This window comes from Myxine glutinosa, chromosome 9 (assembly GCF_964187855.1).
Source record: "Myxine glutinosa chromosome 9, kmMyxGlut1.1, whole genome shotgun sequence".
NCBI lineage: Eukaryota > Metazoa > Chordata > Myxini > Myxiniformes > Myxinidae > Myxine > Myxine glutinosa.
This window is the reverse complement of record NC_136269.1, coordinates 66,481,988-66,497,482: the sequence shown is the minus strand read 5'-3', so window position 1 is coordinate 66,497,482 and position 15,495 is coordinate 66,481,988. Positions and strand designations below refer to the sequence as shown.

At 43.2% G+C, this 15,495-nt stretch overlaps 1 protein-coding gene across 3 annotated transcripts in view; it reads right to left on the bottom strand.

Moving 5' to 3' along the window:
* The window catches only part of LOC137435359 (uncharacterized), a 452,519-nt gene that overhangs the window by 11,895 nt on the left and 425,129 nt on the right, over positions 1-15,495 (bottom strand). For all 3 annotated transcript variants that reach the window (XM_078784413.1, XM_068129070.2, XM_078784414.1), the window contains exons 12-13: positions 7,095-7,264; positions 5,257-5,375 (exon numbers count right to left, since the gene is read on the bottom strand). In XM_078784413.1, coding sequence (XP_078640539.1) covers positions 5,257-5,375; positions 7,095-7,264 — 289 coding nt within the window. The remainder of the gene's footprint in view (positions 1-5,256; positions 5,376-7,094; positions 7,265-15,495) is intronic.

The following is a 15,495-nucleotide window of genomic DNA, read 5'->3' as shown; positions in this document are numbered from 1 at the left end:
TTCACTCATTAACCTTCAATGTTTACACTTTCCCCTCAAGTTATGTATTCCGTCATATTTTATAACACCTTTTTCTTCTTCTTCTTTAAAAGGCTGCTTTCGACTTGCTCACCAAATCAATTCATCCCAAAAAAAATATCCATCTCCTATAGTGCCTTTGTTCTACATTCCCTAAACTCTCCTGCACTCCATCCTCCATCCAGCGTCCTTAAACGTATTTTTAACTCGAAGGTCACAAGAAACTCATTTTGCAATAAATGTTCGTTTCCCATAAATTGTACACTTTCAAAAATCCAATCTCACCCCTCCCCTCCAAATCTTCCCCATAACCCCTCCCCTCCAAATCTTCCCCATCACCTCTCCCCTCCAAATCTTCCCCATCACCCATCCCTTTCAAATCTCCCCCCTTGCCCCCTCCCTCCTAAACTACCCCCTCACCCCTCCCCGCCAAGACGCCCCCTCGCCCCTCCCCTCCTAGAATCCTGCCTCACCCCTCCCCTCCAAATCTCCCCCATATCCCATCCCTTTCAAATCCCTCCCCTTGTCCCTTCCCTCCCAAACTCCCCCCTCACCCCTCCCCTTCAAATCTCCCCACCCTCATTGCTTCTCAATTTCCCCCCGCTCACTCCCCCTCCTCAAAGCGTCCTCCCCGCTTCTTCCCCCTTCAAACTCTCACCTCCATCTCCCCCAACCTTCTGCCTCGCTCTTCCCCCTCCTCAAATAACACCTCGTTGTGGCTCACCCAATCACCATCAAACCTTTTGTCCGCCCCATCCTTCCCTTTCTCCGAGCTATTCTGAAATCTCTGACACACCTTCAACAGCTCTCCCTACCTCTTCCACCTCTTCCACATCTTACCCTACCCCTCCTCCCCCCTGTTCTGTATCTGATGCTCCCCCTTCCTCTTCATTAATGGTATGGACCTCAAACATCCGGGGCCTTCGTTCAAACTTAACCGATCTCTCCATACAGGTTGCTTCTGTCAAACCAGACGTGATCTGCTTAACAGAAACTTTCCTCCTTTATGATGTCTCTGATTCCATAGTATCTCTCCCGGGCTACTCCCTCCTCCGGTATGATAGACCTGAGCCTCGTCCTGGAGGCGGGGTTGCTATCTTTATCAAAAACTCTCTTCCTCACTCGCCCTGCACTGCACTCTCTCCACCTCACCCCCAGGAATACCTCTGGCTACGGCTTCCCCTTCGCTCCCACCTCTTGTTCATATGTGTGTTGTACCGTCCACCAAACAGTGATGACTCCATCTACATCTCGCTGTCTGATGATATGGACCAACTTCTATCTACTCATCCCAACTCTCTCTTCCTCATATGTGGTGATTTCAACTGTCATCATGCCAGTTGGCTGGGTGTGGGTACCTCTCTCACCAGCCATGGCTCCTCAGCAAAGGACTTCTGCGACTCACTGGGACTGACACAATCTGTCAATTTCCCGACCCGGATCTCAGTCAACGGAACATCTTCTCTTCTGGACTTGGTTATGACTAACTTCCCTGAAAATGTCTGCTGCTCTTCTTCTGCTCCGATCGGAACATCTGATCATGTCCTTGTTAAAGTGGACATCTCTCTGACCATCCTCAGGGAGCCTGCTCAGCGTCGACGAGTCTGGCATTTCACTCAGGCCAACTGGCACGGTCTTCAAGCAGCCATCAATCATCTGGACTGGTCTCCCATCTCTACCACCTCTGACATCAACTCATCCTGGGAATTCTTCCAAAGTAAATTGCTCTCTCTCATGCACAGATTTATCCCATCTCGTCTTCAGTTGTCATACCCTTCCTCCCGTCCATGGTACACGGAATCTTGTGGTGAGGCTGTTGCCCAGAAACAACTTGCCTTCGTCTCCTGGAAAGCAAATCCAACGGAAGGAAATCTCATTTCCTTTCACAAAGCCCGAAACAAGTGTGTGTCCACCCTCAGGAGAGCCAGGAAACAATATCTCTCCGTTCTCAAGACCGAACTCTCTTATCTGTCTCCCTCTTCCAAATCCTGGTGGCGTCTGGTCAAATCCGTTTCTGGTGTTTGTTCCCCCTCCATCCCCTCCCTTACCTCAAACGGCTACACAGCTGACTCCGCACGTGAAAAAGCTGAATGCCTCAACTCTGTGTTTGCCTCTAAATCTTGTGTCCCAAACCCATCCCTCTCTGTACCCACCATACCCAGTCGTACCCTGCTGCTCCTGGACTCCGTGTCCTTTCCTCCTGACAAGGTGGAAAAGTTTCTGTCAACCCTCGACTCTGATTCTGCAACTGGACCCGACGGCATCAGCCCACGGGTCCTAAAATCCTGCTCTGCTGCTCTATCTCACCCTCTCTCTGTTCTCTTCACCCTCTCTTTTGCTCAAGGTCAACTGCCATCTGCTTGGAAATCAGCCAACATCACCGCTTTGCACAAAAAAGGTGCAAAAACAGATCCTAGCAACTACAGACCAATCAGCCTTCTCCCAATTATCAGCAAAGTCATGGAATCCATCATTGCTTCTGATATGAAATCTTTCCTCTTCTCCAATGGCTTGATCTCTGATCATCAATTTGGTTTCAGACCAGGTCACTCTACTCTGGACATGCTGCTTCTGCTGTCTCAACAATGGATGGAGGTCCTCAATGCCAAACAGGAAATTAGAGCTGTCTCCCTCGACATATCACGTGCCTTCGACACGGTCTGGCACCCCGCTCTGCTCACCAAACTCTCCTCTTTTGGTATCCATGGAAATCTCCACGCATGGCTGGCGGACTTCCTCTCTAGTCGTCGTCAACGTGTGGCCCTGAATGGGTTTCTCTCATCTCCTCTTCCTGTTCAGGCTGGAGTTCCCCAAGGCAGTGTTCTGGGCCCCGTGCTTTTTCTGGTCTTCATCAATGATCTCTCTGACTCTCTCGAAAATCCTCTCTATCTCTTTGCTGATGACTCCACTCTCTGCCGCTCCATTCCTCTTCCCTCAGATCGGCAGTCTGCTGCCTCCTCACTCTCTGAAGACCTGGACAAAATCACAGACTGGTCAAACAAGTGGAACATGTCTTTCAATCCTGACAAATCTCACACTCTTACTATGTCTCTCCGAAAAGATCGACTGGACAACCCTCCCATCTACTTTCTCAACAATCCTCTCCAAGAAGTTCTGTCGCTCAAGATTTTGGGTCTCACTATCTGCCATGATCTTTCTTGGGAAAACCACATTTCCAAGCTGGCCTCCAAAGCCAGTCGCCGACTGGGCATCCTCCGTCGTGCGAAGTCCTTCCTCGGCACACCTGAGCTCCTCACCACATACAAGGCTTTCATCCGCAGCTCAATGGAATACTGTTCTCCCCTATGGGCCGGTGCTCCTGCCTCACACCTAGCTCGGCTTCACGCTGTTGAAACCAAAGCTTTCAGAATTATTGGAATCTCCCGCGATGAAGCTATCTCTGAGGGCCTTTCACTCACTCACCGCAGGCAGGTAGGTGGTCTTTCTGTCTTCTACCGACTCCTCTCCGGCCTTGCACCCCCAGCTCTCTCTGTGCTCTGTCCCCCAAATATTCCTACAGGTCGCACAAGATCTGCCAGCAACCCTCTGATGGTTAAACTGCCGAAATCTCGGCTCTCCGCTCACCTTCACTCTTTCATTCCTCTTTTCTCCCGCCTCTGGAACAAACTCCCTCACTCCCTTCAATCCCACTCCTCCCTCCAGGTCTTTAAAACAGCTGTTCACCACCATCTCTTATCTTCCCCCATCCAAAACCTTGATCTTTTCTACCCCCGCTAATTCACCCCAGATCCACCTTGTTTGAAATTCCAACTTCTTTCCTGGAAGTCCTGGCAGTGTCCATATGTTTTATACCTCTCCCACTGCCCCCTTCCCACGCCCCCCCCCCCAAAGCCCTCGCCCTCTCTCAGATCTCTCGATGTCTCCATGTCTCTCGGTCCCTGCTCTCAAATGTTGTGTTTGTGTCCTTCCCCCTCTCTCCCCATCTTGTCTACCGCTCCCTATGTTATATGTTTTATGTGTCGGTTTGTCTTTCTCTGTGATTAATGTTCGCTCTTTCACGAGCCTCGATATTGTATACAAAAAAAAAAAAAAAAAAAAAAAAAAAAAAAAAAAGCAGAGCAAAAAAACATGGAGGTCATTGGTTGTCGACATCGAATGTTTAAGCTGTTCAACACACACCTGAATGAGGCTTATAATAAAACTACAAAGTTGCTCGATTCTACAAAGCAATGGAAAATACGTCTTACAAAATCTTTGAATATCAAAACGATATTAAACTAGAACGGCAATCAATAGAGCGCATACCTCCACCAGGCTGAACAGTTTACGTTCTCTATCCCACTGATAGGCCGGATCTACTGACCTTAACCAAAATCTAATCGGCTTGTTCTTGTCATCGAGCCAACTCATCCACCAAGTTCCGTCCAAATCCGTCCATAAATTTTTGAGATATCGTACTGTGTATCATTTTTGGCCCCATCACTCAAAAAATTCTACAAGCCAGATCCGAATCTGGATCTTCAACTAAAATCTAAATCTAATATTTCATCCTTGTCACATATGCTACCTCTCCGCCAAATTTCATCCAAATAAGTCCACGACTTTTTGAGATATCTTGTTCACAGACAGACAGACAAACAGACAAACAAAGAGACAGACAAGGGTGAAAACATAACCTCCATCAACCTTTCGTGGTGGAGGTAACAAACATAAGAAGTTTGTATGCTGGATAGAAGTTGAGTTCATCAATTTGAATTCTCCCTATCTTACAATGTTAAAGGATCAACAGCTTGGAGGTAACAAATAATGTCAGAGTTTGCCAGTGGAGTGATGCATAGTCGAGCAATGCTAGTAACTTTGATCCACTGAAACCAAGTCAAAATTGCATTGGCTTTGGCAAACCTCAGCCAGCATACAGAAATGAACTTCCATGAAAACAGCCGATAGTTGAAGACATGATAAAGATGACCCATGGTATTCCAGAGGGACACAATATATACCTGAGCAAGCATGACAAATCAGGGATGCATTTTAAGGTCGGCTCTGACGGAGCTGTGGGATTCCGTTGATGAATTTTTTCATTAACGTCTAAATTAACTTTAGATATGTGGTCTACAGGTGACATCCAAAGGGTTGGCCATGTACATATTTCTTAAAATTTGCAAAGCAGTATGGTGAACAAAAATCGACCAGTGCAAAACCTTGAGAAACCTTTAAGAAAACAGATTTAGAGTCAACTAATGTTCAGCAACATAGATCAGATGAGAAAATGCATACCCATCACTTAGCTCCCAGGGTTGCGATGCCCGTTTGAGTGAGTGACCTCCAGAGCAGCCACCCATTGCCATTTTAGAATGCCTGCCCATCTTGGGGGCCAGGGATCCACAGGAGAACATCTGTAAACAGCCAACATTTCGACATCAATACAAAGCAATTGATGGCAAATATATTCAAATTAGCTTGTGTTTGGCAGTTGCATCAAAATATAGTCGGCTTTTCAAAGATATGAAATAGTAGAGCCAGATAACAATGAACATGGAACATTTGGCAAACAGTCCTGAGATAATGGCAGATTCGCACTGCGTACAAAAAAACAGCAAAACAATTAAATTAGACATAATTTGACGTCAAAGTCGACAGATATCCCTCTGCCTACTCTATCCAACTTTGACCTAAAACCTCAAGACTATTTGACCTCGATATTTAATGTATACATATGTGTCATGTTACATGTACTTAGTTTAGTTAAATCACCATAGCCAATGCTTTTTTGGAGTTTTAATGTGAACTCTGACCCTTGACCTTTTAGTAACAAATACTCTATCATGGATGGATGCACTGATGGAGGTTTTTCCATACTTGAACCAAGTTTGATTGAGATCCCCTCAGCTATTCTCAAGTATCACATTTTTACCTGAATTGACCTCTGACCTTTGACCATTAATGCCAAAATCTAATCAGTTCGTCTTTGCATCATAATATGTACTTATGCCAAGTTTGGTCACAATCTCATCACTGGTTCACAAGTTTGTGTCGTAATATAATTTTACCTCATGGTACCTTTGACCTTTGACCTATCAACACCATCATCATAGCCATTTATCTTTACATCATTATACATACTTGTACCAGGTTTGACTTGGATCCCTTCAGCCGTTCTTAAGTAGTTGTGGTAACAAACACCTATCACGGACAGACGGATAACCCAAAAACTTTGTCGCGGAGACATAAAAAACACATGAAATCATAAAACAAGAAGACGTCATGCAGAGCACGATACTTGCAAAATCCATCCCTCCCCAAAATAAAACGTTGCCAAGGATAAATCAAACTGTCCACTTCATTAAGATTAAAATTGACGATCTCAATCAAAGCTCGGGTCAATCGGATTAAAATTGATGATTTTAGAAGTTTGACCTTGAGTTGACCATCTGACCTCAAAAATAGTTGGTTTCCCAATTCAGTGATGCACTATGTAATAGCTGTTTAATTCCCAACTTAATAGGATGAAAATGGACATTTTTGGGGGATGAAAATGGATGATTTTAGAAGTTTGACCTTGAGTTGACATTTGACCTTTGACCCCAAAAATAGTTGGTTTTCCAATTCCGTAATGTACAATGCAATTGCTCTTTAATTTTTAGGTTAATTGGATGAAAATTACTTGTTCAGATGAAAATTGATTTTAGAAGTTTGACCTTGTGTTGACTTTTGACCTCAAAATAGTTGCTTTCACAATTCAGTGACTCAATATGCAAATGCTATTCAATTTTCAAGTCACTCGGATGAAGAATGCCAATTTTAGAAATTTGACTTCAGGATCACCTTTGACCTCAAAATCAATATGCTTCTTCCTTATGACCAACTCTACCATCTGGTGAAGTTTCGTGAAGATCGGTTTAAAATTGTGACCTGTACGTCATTGACAGTCGAACAGAATAACGCACAAGACCAACCAATATACTTGAAAAATATTTGATTTTGCAAGAAATCAAATCAGGATGAACTTGATCCACTTATGTGTTGGATTTAAAAGATAGGCAAGTTACATGTTCAACTTATCCCCACTTTTTTAATAATAAGAAAAGAAGCCAAGTTCCCTCGATGCTAAACACCTGCTGGTCTGTGTGCAGCTCTGGATCATTGTCTCGGAGTCGCTTCACCGATCCAAAGACAGCTGGACCCTTATCAAGGCCGCTGTACCTCTCAGTGTTAGCTTCTTGGTCATCCACATGACGAAGTCCTTCCTGGAGAGTGACCAAAAGTTGTCCCAGTACTTCTTGTCCTAAACAAAATGCAAACACCTCACTAGTTGTTCACGTATTTCTAAGAATGGTACATATTAGACACATTTGTTGATCTGTATATAAAAGGAACCAACTGTGTGTGCGAGTTCCAGGCCCCTGTATACCTTTAGACCCCTTGACACCCTGGGAGACCACTTAAGACCCATAAGGACCCCCAAGACTCTGAAGACCCTTAAAACCTCCAATAACCCTCAAGACCTTTAAGAACCCTAAAGACCACTGTTAGCTTGAAGACACTTTCAACACTTGACATATTTTGACCTTTTATACCCTTTAGACCCCTTTAAACCCCAGAGACCCTTTCGACCTTTACATCCCTTAAGTCCCTTTAGACCCCTTATACCTCAACACCATTTAGACCTCTTACACATTTCAGACATGTTAGACAGCTTGGACCCTTGACCATTTAGACCTTTTTAATTACCATTGACCCTAAAAGACCCTAATTACCAATGGAACGTAACCTTTAGACCATCAATAACCTTTCAGGCACACACACAACACAAATATCTACATTCTTCTCGCAAAACAGACTATTCTTTCTTTTTTTTTTTAAGCAAGTGATGGGCAAACTCGACCCACCCAGGGGGGTGGGGACTCTGCTGGTTAATTGGATGTTAAAGTTAAAAGTGGTTTTTTTGTATACTTTGTATAATGTACTTTGTAAAGTACTTAAAGTAAAGTACTTTGTACTTTGTAAAGTACTTAAAGTAAAGTACTTTGTACTTAAAGTATAGTAAAGTAAAGTACTTTGTAAAGTAAAAGTAAAAAGTGGTTAAAAGTAAAAATCTGCTGGTTAAAAGTCAGAGAAATGTATACATTAATAATTTTGGGCGAAATTTGTCTTAATAATGTACATAACAAACATCTATTATCACACTGTTTCCTGCTGTAAAGCATGTACGAAAGGTCAAATTAGCAGCAAGTGAGACAAACAAAGAGGGTGGAACAGTGAATATAAAATGTCTGTTCAATGAAAACATCAAGCAAGCTCCCTGTTCTTGTCCCTGACTCCCCATCTCCCGAGCTCATGGATGTGTACACCATACCGTGTATTATTAGCCTCGGCAGCGGAGAGAGTATTGCACTTGGGTCCATTTGTTACTTGCGAAAATCGTAGCGTGGCGTACTCGTATATCTAAGAACCAACGCCCCCGCCCCCCCCCCACTCCCCCTCAAAATTTCCATGTCTTTAAACGAGACGACTAAGAGGGTAGGCGTCAGGAAGGGCATCCGGCCATAAAAAACATTGCCTCAAGAAGAGAACCATGACGGGAGTTGTGGGAGACATGTTGAAGGTAGCAGGAAGTTGGGGTGTGAAGAGAATGACAGAGATCTGTAATCTGGTGGTAAAAGAAGGCCGCATTCCAGTGGATTGGGAACTGAGTACCCTCATCCCTCTATACAAGGGGAAAGGTGACCTTCTGGAGTGTGGCTCGAACCGAGCGATAAAGTTATTGGAGCATGGAATGAAGGTATTGGAAAGGGTGTTGGAGAGGAGGATAAGGAAGAAAGTGAAGATTGACGAAATGCAGTTTGGATTTATGCCAGGAAGAGGAACGACAGACGCGCTCTTATTGTGAGGCAGTTGCGGGAGAAGTATATGGAGAAGAGGAAGAAGTTGTTTCTTGTGTTTGTTGATCTGGAGAAAGCATTCGATAGGGTTCCACGCAAAGTATTGACATGGGCATTGAGGAAGTTAGGAGTGGAGGAATGGTTGATCAGAGCAGTGATGGCAATGTACAAAAGAGCGCGCACAGCTGTAAGGATGAAGGACGGGAACAGTGGTGAGTTTGAGGTGGAGGTAGGAGTGCATCAGGGGTCGATACGAAGTCCACTACTATTTGTGGTTGTGATGGAGGTGCTGGCTCAGAACGTAAAGGAGGGTTTACCGTGGGAGTTGAATGCAGATGATCTGGTGTTGATTGCGGAAAGTATGGATGGACTGAAGGAAAAGATGAACAAGTGGAAGGAATGTATGGCGACAAAAGGTCTGAAGGTGAATAAGGTGTGCACAAGGAATAAGGTGTGCAATAAGGTGAATTCAAGTGTAAGGTGTGCACAGAAGGAGCTGCAGATGGAGGAAATGTTGAGTTGGATCTTGGAGATGGCGTGAAGCTGGAAGGTGTGAAAACATTTTGCTACCTCGGAGACATGCTGAATGGAGAAGGTGGATCAGACTCGGCAACGGTTGCTGGAGTGAGATGTGCATGGAATAAGTTTCGGGAACTGAGTGGCGTGCTGATGAGGAGGGGAGTGTCGTTGAAGCTGAAGGGAAAGGTGTATGCTGCATGTGTGAGAAGTGTTATGATTTATGGGAGCGAGACATGGGTAATGAACGTAGAGCAGCAACGAAGGCTGGAAAGGGTGGAAATGCGAATGGTTCGACGGATGTGCGGAGTATCGTTGAGAGAGAGGAAGACAAATGATGAATTGCGAAAGATGATGGGAATAGAGCCTGTGATTGATGCTGTGAAGAGAAACAGGTTGAGATGGTTTGGTCATGTGTTGAAGAAGGATGAAAGTGACTGGTTGAGAAGAGTGATGGAAATGAATGTAGAAGGAAGTAGAGGACGGGGAAGACCGAGAAAGACTTGGCTAAAGATGGTGGAAGAAGAAATGTGGGCAAGGGGGTTAACATGGAGAGATACAGAAAATAGGGCAAGATGGAGAAGATTGTCATGGGGACAGCAAGGCTAACCCCCGCTCTAGCAGGGAAAATGGCCTTAAAATGCATGTTGTTGTTGTTGTTACTTGCGAAGTAACATTTTTCAAGTATATTGATTGGTTGTGTGCGCCATTCTGTCTTTGTTTGTTTGTCTGTATGTCAATCGCCTGCAGGTCGCAATCTTAAACCGATCTTCACAAAACTTCACCAAACGGTAGAGTTGGCCATAAGGAAGAAGCATATTGATTTTGAGGTCAAAAGGTCAACATAGGCCAAAGGTCAACAACTGAGGTCAGGTTTCTATAATCCTTAATTTTCATCCGATTGACTTAAAATTTGAAGAGGATTTGTACATCAGGTCTGTAAATGTAACCAACCAATTATTTTTGAGGTCAACATAGGCCAAACGGTCAACATAGGTCCAAGGTCAATAACTTATTCCAGGCATTTCGCAAGTATCGTGCTATGCACAGCATATTTCTTGTTTGTCTGTTTGTCCGTCCACACAAAACATGAGTATGTGTATTATTTACATTAGACACTTGAGGTAGAACACTAGCAAGACAAGACAGATACTGCACAGATATATATATATATATATATACAGGGTGAATAAAAAGTAGCACCCGCACCCGATTTCTGTTTTTTTCGGCTGTCAGATTCTTTCTGTGATGTCATGTTGTTAATAATTGCAGATTATTAATTTTCTTAATTTATTTATTTTTGTTTTGGTTTTTCAGGTTATTGCTGAGAGTTTGGGAAGTTACTGAATTTGCACCAAATTGAACCATGAATTACCTTTCAATGAATCAACGCATTGCGGCCGTGAAACATTACTACAAATGTAATGAATAACCAACGATGGCGGCATGCTGTTTGGCACAGGAATTCAATATTAACCCACACCAGGGATAAAACATACAATGGATTGTCGAGAAATTTGAAGCAACAGGGTCGGTAGCCACTGCAAAGAAGTCCGGTCGTCCGAAAACGGCAACGAATGTAGCTAAGGCTGAAGAAGCCATCAGGAGACTGGAACAAAGTCCGCAAAAGTCAACTCGTCGTTTCTGAGCGTCGTTACTGAGGAACGGGCTTATTTTAGCTGAGGATAATGACTTTACCTGAGTTGCTGTGTTGTCATGATTTACACCAATCATAATACAAACAATTATTTTGCACAAATGTATTTGTTGTATTTGTGATATTACATTTCTATAGGCAATTTAGGTTGAAGATTTAGGTTGAATGTTTTTTTTGGAAGTAGGAACCCCTCAGCACGTACATAGGGGAGGGGTAGGTGCAGACTGGAAGTTTGGGACGATTACACCTCACCACCACGTAATTCCAAAACACCTCACCACCAAGTAATTCAAAACACCTCACAGCCATAAAACACGTAATAAAAACACCTCACCACCACAAAATTAAAATCACCTCACAGCCATAAAACACGTAATAAAAACACCTCGCAGCCATAAAACACGTAATAAAAACACCACACAGCCATAAAACACGTAATAAAAACACCTCACCACCACAAAATTAAAATCACCTCGCAGCCATAAAACACGTAATAAAAACACCACACAGCCATAAAACACGTAATAAAAACACCTCACAGCCATAAAACACGTAATAAAAACACCACACAGCCATAAAACACGTAATAAAAACACCTCACAGCCATAAAACACGTAATAAAAACACCTCACAGCCATAAAACACGTAATAAAAACACCTCACCACCACAAAATTAAAATCACCTCGCAGCCATAAAACACGTAATAAAAACACCACACAGCCATAAAACACGTAATAAAAACACCTCACAGCCATAAAACACGTAATAAAAACACCACACAGCCATAAAACACGTAATAAAAACACCTCACAGCCATAAAACACGTAATAAAAACACCTCACAGCCATAAAACACGTAATAAAAACACCTCACAGCCATAAAACACGTAATAAAAACACCTCACAGCCACAAAATTAAAAACACCTCACCACCAAGTAATTCAAAACACCTCACCACCACATAATTAAAAACACCTCACCACCACGTAATTATAAATACCTCACCACCACGTAATTCAAAACACCTCACCACCATGTGATTTAAAAACATCTCACCACCACGTCATTTTAAAACACCACCACCACATAATTCAAAATACCTCACCACCACATGATTCAAAACCACCACAACGTTATTAAAAACACTTCACAACCACGGAAACAAAAGTTTGAGGGAGTCGTTAAGTGACAACACAGACACTGCCCAGATGTGTAGATATATAGATAAATGACTGTACCTGAGTTGCCGTTTTGTCATGGTTTAAACCAATCATAATTCAAACAATTATTTTGCACAAATGTATTTGTAATATACGCGATATCACATTTTATAAACAATTGAAGTTGAAAAAAAAAAATTTTCCCCAAAAAATTCCAAAAATAAAAATAAAAAAATTGGAAAATTTTTCAAACAAAAATACCCTTCGGACATACTGATGGGAGAGATATGTGCACACCAGAAGTTTGGTACGATTTCACAAAAGTTTGAGAAAGTAGTACAGTGACAAGACAAGACAGATATTATATATATATATATATATATATATATATATATATATATATATATATATATATATATATATATATATATATATATATATATATATATATATATATATATATGTATATATATATATATATATATATACATACATACATATATATACATACATATATATATATATATACATGTATGTATATATATATATACATATATATATATATATATATATATATATATATATATATATATATATATATATATATATATATATATATATATATATATATATATATATATATATATATATATATATATATATATATATATATATATATATATATATATAGTTACATTTGTGAGGGTAGGGATACTTTAGTCCAGGTAGATTTGTATAGATTAGCATGCTCCGACTGTCGTGAAGAAGAAGAACCACCATGTAATAAGTTGGGAATTTGTTTAGCCCGGATGTCATGTAAGGTGTCTTCATCTCCATTACGAGGAGTGGGGTATGTTAATTAATTAGCTCAGGGATTATGGGTAATTTATCCCTTGTATGTCGTTACCTCTGTAATTTATTTCCTTTGTCCCTTTTGGCACCACACCATATACACTAGCCAAAATCGCCTATTAAACAGCTCACTAATAATAAAACCTACCGGAAGCCAGGATATTGAGCGCTGTCGCTGATGACATTGACTTTGGAAGCGCACAGGACCAGCGGGCCAAGGGCCACACTCAGAAGGGCAGTGATTGGTGGGGGTTTTGATTGGCACAAGGCCAGGGTAAGATGGGACTTGCTGATATGAGCAGGGAAGGGCTGGTAGGGAGCGACTCGCTGATTGGTGAAGCACCCCAGACGACATCATAGCCTGGGTGATAAAAGAACGTGCTCGTGGACATTTTTGGCTCTTCTTCTTGGCTTTAGGAGCTAGCGAACATCCTCTGTTCTCTTCTCCTTGGCTCCTTGCTCTGACTGATTACCTATTGCGCCTGCTCGTTTTGAACTTTGTTGGTGAACGATCGCATTTGTATCTCTCTCTCCGCATCAACGCCCTTCTGGTTCTTCTCCGATTTTGGATCTCATCGCGGACAGCCATGCGCCGATATCTTGCTGGTGGTCGTGAGGAGGAAGAGCCGCGGCTTTCCAAGCAAGAGCGATGGGTGGACGAGTGCTGCTGGCTCGCTGCAGTGTGACACACAGCGAGGCCTGGGTTCCCATCAACAAACGAGCGGTTCCCGCCAAGGCCCTGAGACGATTTTGACGACCCCTGACGAGACACCCCGGCCAAGTCCAGTTAAGTGCACACAGACGCCTATTTAATTTCAGTTATTTTTCCCTTTTGTCTGTCTTTGGATCTGTTTGTAGGGAGGTCCCAATTTAGGAATTTAGTTTATCGCGCATTTTCTTTGTACCCGCATTTATTTAAATAAACCCGTTATTTTTGTACATTTTAAATCCGTTTTCGTTTGAATTATTTTTTTCAGGTGTGGAGTCGTCGAGGGGAAGCCATTCAGGTAAGGCTCCGGTTTCCTCTCTCCCTCTTGCTCCCCCACACGTATCATCCGCCATTTGATTGAACGCCTCGGAGTAACAGCTCGTTTGGTCATCACCACAGCAACAATATAAATCTATATATATTGTAGTCACGCGACTATATATATACTCGTGTGTGTGTGCATGTGTATATATATATATATATATATATATATATACAGTATATATATATATATATTGTTGCGAATATGGAATTTGGCCTCCATATCCGCTTGTAAATATTCCCCTATTTTCTCCAATACTCCCCAACTTTCCCCAATCCCCCATTCCCTAGTCCCATTGCATGTAAATAACAATCAGTAGAGCCGACCTTCCCCTTATTCCCCCATTAAATGTCGTGCCCAGGTCCACCGCACCACACGTAGACAACTTTCGGACATCTTCCTAGTTATTCTTAGTCTATGTCAGTTAAGGCCTCGTCTCCATTAATTATGACTCTTCGTTGCACCAGAATGTGATTATATGGCATCAGTAGTGAGTTTAGGACCTTTCCCATACCTCCTCCCATCTTCTTCCCCGTCTACAACAACAGAGGGGCACGGCGCTGCGCGGGGGGGAGTGTGCGTCCTCCCACCGGCTCGGTTCGCCGCCATCGACAATGCGCTCCAGACGATGCGCTCCAGACCATGCGCTCCACGGGGTTACCACGAAGGGGCTCCTTGTCAGCTCCTCGTCAAGGGCGGAGCCTGGTAAACCCCCCGCACGCACCCAATGAGAAGCAACGTGCCGATTCCACGAGGCGGAGCTAACGAGCCAAGGGCGTGTCACTCCCCGCCGGATATACGCGGCCACGCGCCGGACGTGACGTGAGATGCGCCCCCAGCTGGAGAAAGAACGTTGCCTACGACCGCTGAGAGGAAGAGAACCCGCCTGTGAAAGAACGTTACCACCTCGAGCGCTGTGCAACCTTCCGCATCTCTGGACCGGACCGGGTCGACCCTGTCCTTGAGCCAAGAGTGCACCTTGAGCCATCGATACCCGCTGTCCTTTTCATCAACCCCCGTGTGAGTCAGCCTTGTCCCGTTTGCCTGTCGTCTGTTGGGGAATAATATAAGATTGTGTCTAAGTGCTTGTCTTTCTATGTTGTACCTCTCGTCCCTGTAATCTGACCTTCCGCACGAATATAATCTCCTCCGGAGGTCTTGAGAACCGTATCCCTGGTGTCTGTCATTATAATTCAGCCGTGTGTCTTCTTTTTCCTTATTGAGCCAGCGTGGCGCGGCTTCGTCAACGTTCGAGTACAATCGGGTAATTTGTGCGGACACGACGGCCATTCCGCTCGGCCCACCTTAACATCAAAGTCGTGTCTGTAACAATTGGTTGTCAGGAGTTGGATTCGAACCTGGGACTAAATTTATTTAGCCCAAATTTTGGACACCAATTGTGTTAGTACGGTAACAAT